This window comes from Etheostoma spectabile, chromosome 7 (assembly GCF_008692095.1).
Source record: "Etheostoma spectabile isolate EspeVRDwgs_2016 chromosome 7, UIUC_Espe_1.0, whole genome shotgun sequence".
Classification (NCBI taxonomy): Eukaryota; Metazoa; Chordata; class Actinopteri; order Perciformes; family Percidae; genus Etheostoma; species Etheostoma spectabile.
In genome coordinates this window covers 14552621-14568955 of record NC_045739.1, presented here as the reverse complement: position 1 = coordinate 14568955, position 16335 = coordinate 14552621, and the positions used below count along the sequence as shown (strand labels likewise).

The window sequence follows — 16335 nt, the reverse complement described above, 5'->3', positions numbered from 1 at the left end:
AATGTTGTTTAACTTAACGATTTTTTCCTTCATCTGTATCTTTGGAAATTATATTGAACACTTATAGCATATGCTATTGCTTACTTTAATTTGACTGAGAATTAGTTCTAATGAAGGACATATTAGGAAACAAAACATCTGGGCACTCTGCCACAAGGAACTTGTGCATATATTGCCTCTTATTAACACACTCCAGTCAAACAATGGCAACCCTTGGTATTTGAGAAAGTTAGTTATGTTGGTGATGTCACAGCAGTTTACAGCTCCACTGGGCTATAAAAAGTTGCACACGGTGGAAATAAGTGTATTGCCTTGTTTTATTAGGGTGCTATTTTGAATTTAGAAATGTAAGCACAATTGTAAAGCATGGATTACTTGGACGTAAATGCTGAAAGACATTTAAAACAATAATTTAGTAACAAGTTTCTGTTCTATCCATATTCAGCTGCATACTATCATGCTGGATATAAAAGGATGTTTTTGGAAACACAGCAGAAAAAGCAAGTGTGACTTTTTTAATCGAGTGATCTCCTACTTTAAATCATTCCCGGCACCAAGCTAAACATTTGTTGAGGTGAAGATTCAACATTTCCCAATGGGTAATGTGAGCCATTCATTATTTGGTCCCTGTTTAATAACTATATTTCAGTTCTAACAGTGTCCCCTTTCTCAGAGAAAAACTGAGTCATAGATAATGCAAACTGACCTGGAATGTTCTCATGCTCGTGCTTCTTGAGATGGCGATCGAGGTTGGTTTGCTGACCAAAGCAGCGGTTGCACAGGTGACACTTGAAGGGTTTCTCCTTGTTATGGATGTTGCGGACGTGGCGTTGAAGATTGGATGAGATGCTGAACGAGCGGTCACAGTATTTACACCTGCCGTAAGGAGAACATAAGGCTGTGAATGTGGGTTAAAAGAGCAGCAGACTAGCATTGTGATCAGGGACTGCACTTTAACCAGAGATGGAGGCAGTGTTCATGCTGAGGCGAGGAAGACATTCCTTAAAGCGTTGCCAAAATGCAAACTAGGGCCTTTTTGTGAATGTACCCTAGTCAAACTTTCGTTTAAAAGCATATTTAGGATGGAATCACCTCACGTTAGCAGTTGTTGTTTACGCAATCCGCCATTTTCCCAGTCAAAAATAGGCAATCTCCAAATGTGAATGAACGGACTCCATGGGAGGAAATGTCATTCTTATATGAGGCTCCTTTTATAACTACAGGGTCAATATAGTTTTTCACTAACGACAAAACAAGGAATTATCCGTACATTTCTATGGAACTAAGCTTTAGGAGCTTTCCATCTTTACTCTCCCCCCTTGACTATTTTTGACTGGCTTGTTTTTTTAAAGATCATTGTTTGGGGCTTGTATTACCATTTAAAAGTGCAGGTGGAGGATGACAGGAAAGGGGGGAGAGAGACAGGGGGGAAGACATGCAGCAAAGGGCCAAGGGTCGGACTCAAACCTGGGCTACTGCCAAGGACTCAGCCTACATGGGACACACTCTACTGGGTGAGATAGAGGTCACCGTCAATGGTATTCTCTAAAACCAGTTTTTATTATTGATATTATTTTGTTTTTTCTCCAGTTTAAGGATGTATTGATCTGATACCTCGACGCAGGGCATCAGGGCAATAGCCATTTCCAATCTGATCCCAGAGTCCTTTTTTCCAAAAATAAAATATTTATACCACAGTGTGTGGAACTCATAGAAATCATCGATGTGAGTAAAATTAGGCCAGAAATGGATCCAGCCAAGCATGAAGTGTGGAGAATAGCAAAAAGACAAGGAGACAAATGGAAATACATCAATAAGAGCATCTGTGATCGCAAAGTGCCGTTCAGAAAGATTAAAGACCAGACTGAATAGAATACCTGTAGGGTTGTTCCCCTGTGTGTGTCCGCAAGTGTCTGGTGAGGTTTGCAGAACGGGGAAATATTTTCCCACAATACCTGGAGGGGAGAATGGTCAGAAAGGCAGGGAAAAGGGTGGTTAACTAATCAGTGTATTTTATCGTCATTTCACACATTTGATGTTATCTAACGCATTTTCATGTATGTAAACATGAAAATAACACACTGCACCACAGGGCACTTACCTGCAGGAGTAACGCTCCTTGCCCTTGCGGAGGATGGCGTCTGAGAGGGAAGGTGGTGGTGAGCGGAAGTTGAACAGTGGATGAGCGTGTTGCAGCGAATTGGGCGGCACGTCCAGTTTTAGAGCGCCAAAGCTCTCCAGCTTCTCTGTCATGTTCTCCATGGCTGACATCTGAGGAGATGGTTGAAAACAAAAAAATTGGAAGCAGGTAGGATTTTTTATGAGAATCAAGAGATTTTCTGAAGTAGGCGAAGTAAAGTGGTGAAGACTGTGGTATTATTTGTGTATTAGGGATTTAATTAGAAACCTTGCAGTATGTGTGTAAAAAGAGCAAAGGAAGCATTGAAAACAAAGACACAATGACAGAAAAAGCAGGGAACGAGGGAAAGAGACAGAGAGCGGAAGCTTTGAGGAAGCAGTATATCAGAGGTTAGCCTTGTTTGTGCTAAAGGTCTGTCGCCTCTATGACCTATAACACATTCACAAACTCTGAAGTACCATTCCTCCAAGCCCCCCGCCCCCTCCCCCTTCCTTACCCTCACCTCCAGCTTCAGTGCTTTGTTCTCTATCGCCTACCTTCTCCTGCTGAAGCTACTGGCTAAATGAGGCATTCAAGAGCCCCGACCGGAGTTGTACAATATACTTTGAGAAACCCCCAACTGATAGCCGCTTCCCCACCCCTGAAAGCTTGTGAACAAAGGGGTGGAGTTATGTAGGAGTTTATTTGCCCAAAACAGCTTACATCCTTCCTTTTTTGGTGAATACGGGACAGGAGAGACAGGGACAGACACTCCGTCTCGATGTGTTTATTCGCAGTCTGAGAATGGGGGGGGAATTCCGTCATGAGACTGAATTAGAGGTGGCATTGTGTTTGGATCACTGGGAGGATCACAGTTGAGACTCTGATATGAGAAGCTTTTACAGGGGAGTCTGTGAAAGCTTTTCATTGTGGGGATATTGATCAATTATGAGATGATGCCTCATCATCCAATGATGAATAGAACAATGTTATGAGTACGGGGTAATTATATTTGAGATGAGGTGCCATTATGAATCGTTTTGCTTGCAAATTACAGAAAATAATTCATGTTAGCTATTCTTATACCAATCATTTGTAAAGGCATGACAACGCACACATATGTGTAATCATGTATGACCATGTATCTGTCTGCCCATGCACCAACTGAATTATTTGCAAAGTCACATTTGATAGAGGACACAGATTTCCAGGTCAGATTAAACTGTTTCCCCAACGAGAGCCCCCCATTCTCCTGGAGACAAACACAGGATGTCCTTGATGGACACGGTGCTATTATCTAGCCAGCCAGCCACAGAGAAAAAAAACTTGGAGGGTGTTGAGTTATTAGCTGGCCTGTGGGCTCCCAGTACTTGAAACAATGCCACAACTAAGATTAGCATGGCCAAGAGAGTTTATTAGAATTCGATTGGCTATTATTCTCTCTTTTATTAATACTATCCTTCCTTGTAATCAAGATTTGTAGAGGTAGGGAGGTTCTGGGGACAGTTGAACAATGTGACTGATTATCAAAGGGGCTGCGATAACAGACTGTGTCTTGTGAAAAAGGTAGAAGTGACGAGGTTCACAGGCGCCATTCAATAAACAAAGGAAGAAATCATACAGAACCCTTGAGAAAATAACATCAACACCGTGGAATGATGGTGCATAGGGCCCTATCAATTCAGGTTGGAGCAGCGTGGGAGGCAGGAGTGAGGTATTTTCACATAATACATGGTTTATAAATAATAGTAGATTGCATCTGGGAATAATCAGACTGTTTGCAATTCCCGTTTGGTATTCCCTCATTGTAGTTTTTGTTTAAAATGCGTGTTACATTGCTTGTTTCTACATAAAATTAAACCAACTGCTTTCCTAGATATAAAGTGTGCCTGTGTGTGTGCTGTAAGCTTACCTGGGGATGGAAGAGTGGCGGTGAGGGCCTGAGGAATTTTTCCTTCAGCGCTCCTACGGGGTCGAGTAGCTTCCTCTTCTCCACCCTGCTGGACCAACAACAAGGCAGAGGGTTACGTACCAAGGTCAGAAATTATCTACAACCTCTAACCACACACTTAACACCAACCTCAGCCTTCTTCAATATGTGAACATAAAAGAATTAGGGTTGCTTTTGTGGAAAAAGCTGTTTCTGGTGTAATCGGGGCTGAAATACCTGTATATGGGGTCCATGAAGAATGCTGAGGGCTTGGCGTATTGAAGGGGTGGTGGCTGGTGTGGCTGTGCCTGGGGCTGCTGATGCTGGGTGATGGAGGATTGGAGCAACAACTGGGAATGGGTGTGTGGAAACCCAGAAGGGGTTTCGTCCTTGATGGAGACCCCTTTTCCAATGCCAAAGATGTGGTTCTTCCTATTTTGTGGCTCAGCTGGCACACCATTATGACCACCTCGGATCCGGCCACCAATGCTGAGGTCCAACGGCTGCTCTTCACCGCCAGATAATGCTAAATGTCCACTACTGTTGCCAGTACTGCTAGGGTTTGAAGGGTTTGTTGGGATTGGAGGAGCTAATTTGGTCTCCTTGGGCTTTGTGGTGAGGTCAAATGGGGACTCCCCTGTGGAAGCAGGAGCTCCTGGGGCACCAGAAACCATCTTGTGCAGCTGCTCGCGAGGTGACTTGGGCTCTGTTTTGAAGAACATGCTAGGATTGAGGGCACCTCGATCCGGGTTGAAGGGATAAAGGGAGTTGTGGAAGTTGGGCAAAAACTGGAAGGGAAACATGGAATGGTAGGGCAATGGACCCATCTTCTTCTCCTGATGGAGACCAATCAAACCTGGACCAAAATACTTCTCCGCAATAGAGGCAATGGCTTTGATGGAATCTGTGGATGCATTTGTGTTGGTGGGCGGGAGGGCTTGCTCATCAGGCGGAGGGAAAAAGGAGTGCTGGGATGATGCAGAAGAAAGAAAGGGACGATCAATAGCAAAGTTTCCAGAACTAGACACGGCTGATATCAATGCACTGTTCGTGTCTTCTAACTGGTGGCCTTCTTGACTTGATATGGCCCCAGACGGCTTCCTTCTTTTACCACTTCGCTCACGTTCACTCTCTCCATCGCTTTCCAGGTCAGAACCATCACCTGAAGCAGTACCTGTGGTGGTGTCCAAATCTGTCCCACTTGTGGTATTAACATCTTCAAGGTCACTACCATCAGACATGTCTGCCATCTTAGATTTTGGCTTGGCTTCTCCAGAAGACAAATCTAGTTTGTTCTCTTTTTCTCTGTCTTCCAGCTGACTCAAACTGTTACCTCCATTGCTGTTTGTGGAGCTAACCAGGGACAGTGGAGGGGCATCTAGGGGACTCCTAGGCAGTTTCACCTCCTGACTGCCTCCTGACTGCTTTAGCAGTGGACTAGCCGGCAATAAAGGTGGTCGTGGATACAGTGATGGGGAGAAGATACCTGGGAAACCATGAGGGAGGGATGGGAATCCATGGGGTCCTGGGGAGAAGGGCAAGCCAGTGTGAGGGTGAGGTCGGGAGGGAAAGTAGTCAGTGAAGCCTAAACCTGACTGGTTTAGACCTTGAAGGTGGGGATGGTGGGACTTGGCCTTGGCCATAATGGGGCTGGAGCTCATGGGGATACCAGGGTTGAACATCCCTGCAGGAGAGCCATAATGGTTTTTGCCTTCACAGAAGCGGCGATGCTTGTTGAGGGAGGAGGTAGTGCTGAACAACTGCCCACAGTCCTTACACTTGATCTGGGTGCGGCAGTCAGCATGCATACGCTTGTGGCGGCAGAGATTGGAGAACTGGGTGTAGGACTTGTGGCACACCTCGCCTGGGGGAGCAAAAAGACGCAGCCCATCAGGGCCTGGTTAAACCCATTTTAACACTGTCTCTAACTTTGTATACCAAATCAACAGCAACACATACATCTAAATGGTAACTGCTGATGAAATAGCTCTAGAAAAGAAAGGGCTTGTTTTCTATGGATGAAAACAAAAAACAAAACAAAAAAAATCTACTGTATCAACATTGTATGTATTTTACAATAATAATTGAACATGCAAGAAAGATCATAAAATACATACAGTATTTTATTGATTTCCTTAAAGAGAGGGAAAGGTATCTTATTCATCATTCAATATGATGTATAATTATCATTCATTATCATTATAGTAGTAGTAGTCCAAAATAATCTAAACTATTTGTTATAAAGTTTTGCTGTAAAAAAAGAGCATATGTGAACAGGTCAAATCTATTATTTACAGTATATAATCAAGTTAATTGCAATGTAAATATGATCCCTGGACCTATATGCCTGGTTCCTGATTCAGACGATTTAAATATGATCAAAATGTTGGTGTACGTGGAGAAGAAAGCGAATGCAGGGTGATGGAAAAGTAGATGAGGTGGAAAGAAAATAGGTATAAAATAAATGGACTGTTAAGAATAAAGGAGTCATTAACTTCCAAAGCTCTCACTTACAGATAAAGGGTTTGACACTGCTGTGGATGTGCTTATGCTGTTTGAGGCCTGACGAAGTGGCAAACGTCTTGCCACACTCAGGACATGTGTGAGCGCGTGCCCCCACGTGCTGGGAGCGGATGTGGCGCTGAAGGTTGCTGGGATCTGTGAACACCTGAAATTTGAAATTAGCGTATAAAAATACTACGTATGCCATAAATAACAATGAAAAAATGCTGTTCTTTGAAAATTACTAAATGTACTGTATGTCCATTACTATTATGAATGAAGGCTAAAAAACAAGACCAGCAGAATTTCTGAAGCAGATAAAGCCTGTGTGTTCAGTGCACAACTTACGTGCCGGGTATGCTGTACCTTATCACAGTTTTCACACTCAAAGCGCTTGCCACTGTCATGTGACATCTGGTGACGGATGAGGTTGGACTTCCAGTTGAAGGCTTTGGGGCACTGGTCACACTTGTACTCCCTCTCCTCTGTATGGACTATCATGTGTTGGCCCAGACTTGATAAAGAGAGCACACGACCATCAGTGAAATGGACTGTATGTGTTGAATGTGTGCATCTTTATAGGTACTGAAGTGTAGTAGTTATCACGTGTCTGTGTACCTGTACTCATTTGGAAAGATCTTCTCACAGTCTTTACACTCGTGGACAGGCTCGTCACTGTCCTCACGTTCCTGTTTGAAGTCCTCTCTCAGTGTGTCAAAGATGGAGCCGGAACTGGAGCATGAGTACTTCTGGTGCCGCCGCAGCTCAAGTGTTGAGGAGAACAGCTCATCACAGTCTTCACAGCGGTACATCTGCTCGTCTACACACACACACACACACACACACACATAGAGAGAGAGAGAGAGAGAGAGATTTGTTTAGCAATCACACAATTACGCTTCCTGATATAGGTAATATCCATTGAAGTCTAACATAAATGCTTAACGAATATGATATGATAACACTGTTTTGTTGTTGTGATATTGTTAGAAGGATACCTGTTAACAATTAAAACTAAATTCCTTATTCATTCCTTTTGTCAAAACTGCATTTTCCAGTTTCACCATTCTTTGAAAACATATCTTTCTTATATATCATCCTATAAAATATCTTAAATTAAAAAATACATGGAAATATTTATCTAAAAAAAATTAAAAAAGTTGTGATAAAAATAAAATCTAAACTTGGAGTAACATCCCCCAATTGTATCTTTAGGAACAGGACAGAAATATGTTTATATTTGTATTACTATTAACTTTTTCAACTTCATCAACATTTTAGGCAGCAACTAGGACAGTCCACAGGAGGACATTTAATTGTCTCCATTTGGCTTTAGTATGCAAACAAAAAGGAATACATGTTATGTGAGTCAAGACAAAAACAACTTTGCTGTGCACAAAGAAACAATTAAGTGCTGCTTTGCATACTTGTATTTACTAACTCCTGTAGGCTGCATCTCCCTTATGCAGAACCAATCATCCAGTTGTATATAACAACTGTTGATACTACTAAACAAGAAGAAACATATATTACATATCCGTGTGTTACTTTCTGCTACATAGACTCCCATTCAAATGGTAAAAGCAACAATCCTGCAATTGATATTCACATAAAATGGAAATCAATTAGCAGTGAAATGTAGCCTTAATTAACACAGTTAATTGCTTGTTAAAGCAAGTGTTTGCTTGAGACTGTAGGTGTTATAGCACACAGGGGAAACAATAGGGGCCGGTCTTCCCCTTCCATGTTGATAACCTTTACAATACTTCTAACCACCAAGGTCAAATACATAAAACTTGGGCAAGCGTTTTCAATAGCAAGTTCCTGAGTCAGACGCCAAGTTCAACAGATCAGGGGAAAGCCCAGTGGAGTGTCTTTGTGCACAGCCAATAATGTGTGTATGAGTGTGCATGTGAACATTTTCCAAAAGGAATGAGCCACAAGCAACAGAAGTAAGCAGGGGCAGAGTGGCGCCAACCCCATGGTGATTTCAGCGCCAAGCTGCCATACCCTCTTTGCCATGACCCAAGCAGCCAACGCCTGACTCCCCACCCCCCCCCCAGGTGTCCCAACACGCCATGCACACACCCATCCATCATTTCAAGCTGCACTAAATGAGTTTATCCAAAATGACTTACAGTGCATGGCTCACCTGCTTTCTACTGCATGTGACCGTTTATCCAGCTGGAACTTCTTGGGCACATTAAAAGGGCATTAGTGTAGCAACATCAATGTGTCTAACCTCGGGGAGAAGGATAAATGACCTTCTGGTCAATGGGCCATTACACTGAGCTCAGATGCTAAACTAACTCACTGACTTTGACACCAGTGTGCACATATATCATGGAGTGCAAGTGTTTTACTGCGAGAGAGTTGGCTATCATTTGCTCTAAAGTGAGAACATCTCACCACTCAGATACTTTTGTCTGTGGGCTTTAACAGCAGAACATGTTTTGCAAATAAAAGCGTTCATACACAACTACAACAAACGTAGAAGTTAAAAAGCACTTGCCGACCTCTCTCGCAACATGAACGTAGGTGTTGAGAAAATCTCTGTGTGGACACTTAGGTGTGCATGCGTGTGTGTTTCACAGAGGATGCATGCAAATAGAGGTGCTTATGAGTGTGCATCACTGTGCCTGTGTTTTTCTCAGTTTGTCTGGTCTGGGCAATTAGTGTGGGGTGTGTGTGTGTTGTGTGTGTGTGTGTGTGTGTGTGGTGTGTGTGTGTGTGTGTGTGTGGTGTGTGTGTGTGTGTGTGTGTGTGGTGGGGGGGGGGTTATAAAGGGGAGACTAATAGCTCGCTGGGAGACGAAGGGAAGCACAATTATGTGCAGTTTAGCAGCTAATCTGGGAGCATGGGTGAGGTCTCAGGAGACTCCTCAAGTCCTCTACTTCAAATTCCTTCTCCGATAAGCCAGACACAGAGAGCAGGGCTGCACTGCCAAGCTCCCACTCAGCCCTTCTACTTTTCTCTCTCTCTCTCACACACAAATACATAGAGACAAAACAGACACTCTCATCCCTCCTATGGGTGGACTCTGACTGTCTCTCTTTGTCCTCATTTATATATATATCTTTTCTGTCTCATAAACATCTTCAAAAAATAGAGAGACTGTTGCACTTATTTTTTTGTCTGTCTGCCTTCATTGCTCACTCACACCACCACACACCGCCAAATACTTTGGCTCTGACACACATTCTGGCAGGTGGAGTGTCTCTCTTTTCTCTCTGTCTGCCTCCCTCTTTTTATATTTCACATACATACACACAGAGGAATTGAACAAATCATTTACAAGTTTGCTGCATCTTTGCCGCACTCCTACAACAAGCCAATCTGCTTCTTTTTAATAATCAAGTTTGCCTTGAGCTCCCGTCTCTTCCTGTTCCTTTGACATGAAGATCTGTGCTTAGACTGGGCATCATGCAGGGGGGACAACTGCTGAACTGCAGAACATCTCACGAACATCTTGTTTTCCATTCACCATTTTATAGTCAATGACAAGTAAGGGTAATCTGATTTTTTTTCTGTATTCCTAGTTCCAGATAGACTGGAAACACAACAAAACAATGTTACCTGACAACAGCACTTCACCACAATAAGTCCAAGATGTTTAAAGAAATACAGCGGAACTACGGCCCCTTTTCCGCTTAAGTGAACTTTGAAAGAAAAGCCCAGATCGACAGTGAACAGCTGTCCAAGTTAGATTATGAGATAAAATATTGGATATATTCAGTCTGACGTATAGAGGCACGGTTCAAAGGTAGTCAGTACAGTGAATCAGGGTGCCCACTCAGAGGGAAGACAGGCGGGTGAAAGCACCTAAAAACAGAGATGCACTTTGAAATGTGAGCCAGTGTACAGTCTGTACACTGGCTCACATTTCAAAGGATTAACAGTGTACAGCAAGGTGTATAGGAGCACTCAAGATATACAATCTTGCAAAATTTAGTATTATAAAGGAAAGCAAAGATCCAGCTAAAATAGATATACATTTATTTGTAAGATAGATCGATAGATAGATAGCAGTCAGAAATTACATTGTTTTGTATGTTAAACACCACTGACCCAACAGTTTAAGAATGGGGAATATGATCTTTTTTATTCTCAACATCAATTGTAGGCCTAATTTGCAATTTTAACACGTCTATTTGAAAACATGGGTTTAAAGGTTGGATTAATAAAAAAATCGGATTTCAGGTTGCATCATCAGGTTCAATCAACTTGTATATTTTCAATGATTTAACAATACTTGACATCACGTGTCGCTTCAGTTATTATTTTTGATTATCAAAAGTTCCATTGAAAACAACAGGTTTTATCAACGTTTTTTTTTTTTTTACTCGGAACACCGGCCGATTCTCAGGGTCATCAAATCATTAAACACATGGCAGTGAGAACGTGAGTCTGATACAATATCTGGCTACAAAAACCTCCCAAAACGCTTACGCTGAAATTCTAGGGGCAAACTGAAACTTTGACTTGTGAATTAGTTCGACATTATTATTATTATTAGTGTTATTGTTATTGTTGTTATTATTATTATTATTATTATTATTATTATTATTAATGTCGAAATGTGACATATAGAATGCCAAACTCTCAGCTTAAAAGGTCTTGTGTGCTCCCATATAGAGTGTTAAGAATATTACTTCCTAATAATTTCTGTTTGATCCTGCATGGCTTTCTGTCAGCAAAAATGTCTACTCTTCATAGGATGTAAAAGTGCCAATTGACGCCCTCATACAGTATTTCAGACAAAGAGACCCATTACTGTACATTGCAGCAGTGTAAGCGCACAATTCAGACCCGACTCTTACGAGTAGCATATTGGCAGGCCTATTTTGACAGATCCAAAAACGGCTTCAACCAGATGCTTTAATGTGGGATTTAATTCTATCCTGGAAATTTATGATTCGAATAATTCACATTTCTTGAGGGGAAAAAAATCTTGGAGGAAGAGATGGTGTCTTTCCCCCCCGTCACATTAGCGAGGTTATGGAGTGTGTTGGCAGCACAGGATGCAGGTTGGAGTTTGTTTAAAATGTGCGCTAATGACGCGCATTAATCTTACCTTGTAAGTTGGGTGCCATGGATCCCTCAGGGAAAATTCCGTCCTTCATATACACTAAGAGCTCCTCCCCTGCTTCAATGTCCCGGACAGCTTTATAATAAATCTGAAGAGGGAGAGAAAGAGGGAGAAGGAGAGAGACTTTAACTTAAGGTCAAGATGGAATTAATAAGTCTGGACCCCCATATTTTTATTAGGCTGTCGCAATTTAAGGAAGGGCCTACATCTGAATTTGCTAATTTCAGTATTGTTGTTATTAAGAAAATAAAACACCATACATGACAAAACAGTATACATTTCCCAGGCTGCAGCGGATTAATGGAAACATATTTTGGTCCAATAACAATTAAAAGCAGGGCCGTCAGGGGTTATTTTGATATATGACCTCGCAATAGATCGTTTTATTCTACATTTAGGCTCCTCAAAGTTTATAAAATAAAATAAAACAATAGAAACAAAATTATTATTTATTTCCCTTTGTATGCACGTTAGCCTACTTAAAAATGGTCTGGGTTCTTTCACAAAGAATAAGGCCTAATCAAACAATTTTTTTTAAATGCTGAAGAAATCCAGACGATACAAATAATGATGTAATAAGTCTAAACAGTCAGAAAGTAAAGTGGTGAGCAAAACGAAAATAAACATCAAACAGCTCAGCTGCGGTTATTTTTCTCCATTCACAGCTGCAACAAACCGGGGTCGGGTCTTTACACAACTATTCATTTGATTGAGGTAAATTAACTTGTGTGATCGGGCATGAAATAGGCCTACTGCTGAGTTATCTTTTTTTTTTCTAGAAGTAAAGACAAGGAAAACCTAAGGAAACAGGCAGTATTCGGCAGTATTCGAGGCCATTTAGAGCCGAGGCCTTATCAAGAAGTCTCTATTTAACATTTGGAAAATCCTGAACCAAACTAAGCTTCCACATAGAGGCTAGTCTGAAAATATGTTAAACTGGATCACAATAAACGTGTATACATTTCGAATTAAAAATAGCACAGCTTCCAGCATCCCAATAAAACACAGCGCAACCACTTCGAGCTGCTTGCAGAAGCTGTGAGCTCCGATCCGAACACATGGGGGCGCTCTGCACCAACCGAACGAAGTCATCATCAGGAGGAAGGCACACACACACACACACACACACACACACACACACACACACACACACACACACACACACACACACACACACACACACACACACACACACACACACACACACACACACAAACAGTGAGGAGCGAAGCTAACTTCCAAGACTTAGTGCTCTTAGGACGAGACAAGGAGCAAAGGCCTAAAATCAATCAAAATAGGCTATAGCGTCTATTAGGCTATTGTTACGGTTATTTTATTATTATTGTTTTGAATATTTATTAATATAATATTTGCGTTACAACAATTTGACTACACACAGCGGCTGCGGTAGCCTCTCTACGTTGTTTCGACCTAACCTTTCTTTTCTCCGTGAGATGAAATAGTTGAGAAAGTTGCGCAGCGCTGCGGAGAGCCTCCAGCTGCAGTAGTACTTCAGTCCCGGTGGAGTTCGCGACACAACCCATAGTAGGTCTGCCGGAGAGAGAGCGGGGCGCTGGAGCGGACAAGGCCGGGGAGAGGAGGTCGCGGAGCGGCCAGGCGCGCTGCAGACGGTCGGTGATCTCTCCCTCTGGCTGGATGAAGCCCGACGCTCCTCTGCAGGACTACTCTCTAATCTAGTCAGTGAGCGCGTCTTTGATGATGATGAGTCTCTCTCTCTCTTTCTCTCTCTTTCTGACTCTCTCTCTCTCTCTCATTAGTGATTCCCTATTGCCCCTCGGTGCTCTCTCGGTTACCCGTCGGCCACTCCTCCTCGTCTTATCTCCAGCCAAAAGGATTGAGGGATCTGCGGCGGAGACCCCTCCCCGCATCTCCGATCTCAGCCACCGCTTTGGCCGCTTGATAAATCTATTATTGATGTAAATAATGGATAAAGCCGCCCGACAGACTTGCACCCTCTCTATCGGTCACTCTATTACTCTTATACGCACGGGAAAAATACATGCGCGCGCTCACAAGCAGCTAAACACAGAAAATGTTTCAATAGGCTTTTTGCGGATTAAAGTTATTTAAGTTAATTGTATTTAATGCAGGAACCTTTATTTCGTTCACTTTCTTTCAGTCTAGCCTAAACAACGGCACTAGGAGCAATTCTTTAAAACTCTGAAGTCAGGTTTGGATTTCTCCGGGGTCAGAACAGTAATTTAAACTAGGGTGTTTAAAGATTATATTTTACTTGTGAAAGATGAAAATGTCTCTGTTTTATGCATTCGTCATCAAACAACACATTTAATTTATGTTATTTCTTTAATTTATTCAATATTAATATCATTAATTGTTTGTTTTTTTCAATAATTTTACTTATTTGTAGAGGGGGAAAACAAAGAAAAAAGAGCCATGGAAATGTCCATTGAAGAAAAACACTTAAATTAATTATAAAGAAAGAACAACTTCGCAAAAATATTCGCAATATCCTATAATTCTACAATCTGTAGCCTATAGGCTATATGTGTGTGACATATCTTGCTTTGTTTAAAATAGTTTAAAATTGCTTCATTTGTGATATTAATGACACACCTTCCACGGGATTACAGTTTAGAAGATAATTAGCAAATATTACACTTTGTTTCTTTTTAATGAATATAGCGAGTTGATACATGTAGCAATTTTAATTAATGAATTGTTTATGGTGTCTGCATTTGGAATCTTACTATCTTTGTTTGTTTGTTTGTTTGTGTGTGTGCATGTGTTCTACAGTAAGGCCTTCACACTCAAACCTGTCTTGATCTGTTCCCATTTCTGTCCAGTGTTTAAGGGACGAATGCCTCATCAATCAATGCCAGCATAGGGCCCGCAATAATCCTCCACTATGTGGCCTCACACTCACACTCTCACTCACACTCTCACACACTCACACACTCACAGACACACACACAGACACACACCACACACACACACACACACACACACACACACACCACACACACACACACACAACACACACTAGTGTCTATGTATTGATGATCCACCATGGTAGGAAGGCAGATCAAACAGCATTGGAAAGGCCTTGACTCCAAAACACAAAAGATGAAGACTGACAAGAAGGTGTAAAAGGGTCATCTTCTCTTTAAACCCTATCAACTACACACACACACACCACACACACACAACACCACACACACACACACACACACACACACACACACACACACACACCACCACACACACACACACACACACACACACACACACACCACACACACACACAAAATACACAATACATCTTAAAAACCCAGCAGGACTTCTACAGAAATTGTGTTCAGAGCCCATTTTTTTGCACCTGGTGTGGAAACAAATTTATAAAATAATACAAAATTATTGCACGATCATTAATGATGCTTTATCTTGCACATATTTGTTAGTCTTACATCATTTGTGACAAACAAATAAAGAAATAAATCATCCACTTGCTTTTTAAAAGGTTACAGCCTGCATTTGAATTTGCACCATGTGCACATATTTCTATAAACTCATGCATTGTGCATGCTGATACAAAAAAGGAAAAGAAAGTCACTGAATAGTCTGCTAAATTATACATTTTAGCACTGAGTGGCTGTATATATATATGTGTGTGTTTATGTGTGTGTGTGTGTGTGTGTGTGGTAGTAAATAAATCATAGGGTTATACCTATGAGCCACTATACCAAGCAACTGGTCAGACAAACAAAAGCAAAGCCGTTCGCTAAGTACAAACAACCGCAAATCACATCAAAAAACAATCATGCACGTGGCCTCTCCGGGTCTGATAATTCTCCACAATTTTCGCCAGTGCCCTGATTCTTTCTTTGACATTGTGTGGCAGTGGCAGGGGGCACTGATGTGAAAATCTTAAAAGGATTAGACGAGTTGGTGTTGCCAGCCAATTGGTGCTTGTCAATCTCGGAGGCCCCTGTGTGTTCCCTCTCTCACTTGGTTCAAGCCCCCTTTCTCTCTACCGGTCAGGCTTAATGTCTGAAGCTTAAATGGACACACTAGCCTGTCCCCTCGGTGTGACAGAGTGACAGGTGGCAGATCAAGACATGAGGACAGAGAAGGAGACAAAGACAGCGAGGAACAGGCGGCTAGAGACAGAGACAGGAGGGGGAAAGAGCCGTGTAGGCAGGGATTAGGAAACAAATAAGAGTGGAGTGACAGGAATGTGGAAACACACAGGCAAGTCATATGGATGTATTTGGCTACTGTCATACCTCCATCATGTTTTCTTGGATTGTTTCTTTGTCTTTGTTTTGAGCAGACAAGTTTTTATTGTCATTACTCTTTTGGATGCATTTTCTACATATATCTCAGTACATGTGAGTTATTATAATAGTTCAAACTGCACGGAGAGTGAAATGTGTGTCAAGTAATGGCAGAGTAACACTGCTGGTACTTCATTTACAGAAACTGGGACAACCGTCAGCAAAGCAGAAAGAACAGCCTCTGATGGATTAAGAGAAACAGAAATATGCATATATGTGTTACAGCAGTAAGTTGTGGCACACACATTGAATGGGGTTGGGGTTAGGGCCTGGTTAAGCAGTTGGGGTTTTATGGGCACTGGCTGGGCATCTTTCCAAAAGTATCGAATACGTTACCCAGGTTTTTTCAGGGAGAGAAAGAAAGAGAGAGAGAGAGAGA

The 16335-nt window shown here is 41.9% G+C and overlaps 1 protein-coding gene across 10 annotated transcripts in view; it reads right to left on the bottom strand.

Annotated features, from left to right (window-relative positions):
* Nucleotides 1-16335, bottom strand: part of prdm16 (PR domain containing 16) — a 179022-nt gene that overhangs the window by 7495 nt on the left and 155192 nt on the right. For 4 of the 10 annotated variants that reach the window (XM_032520651.1, XM_032520652.1, XM_032520658.1 and 1 more), the window contains exons 5-13: nt 11626-11728; nt 7170-7371; nt 6900-7065; nt 6564-6717; nt 4287-5946; nt 4032-4119; nt 2102-2271; nt 1878-1955; nt 707-876 (exon numbers count right to left, since the gene is read on the bottom strand). In XM_032520651.1, coding sequence (XP_032376542.1) covers nt 707-876; nt 1878-1955; nt 2102-2271; nt 4032-4119; nt 4287-5946; nt 6564-6717; nt 6900-7065; nt 7170-7371; nt 11626-11728 — 2791 coding nt within the window. Of the gene's footprint in view, nt 1-706; nt 877-1877; nt 1956-2101; nt 2272-4031; nt 4120-4286; nt 5947-6563; nt 6718-6899; nt 7066-7169; nt 7372-11625; nt 11729-13076; nt 13536-16335 lie in introns of those variants that run through there. The other 6 variants (XM_032520659.1, XM_032520653.1, XM_032520654.1 and 3 more) reach the window with 6 other exon arrangements.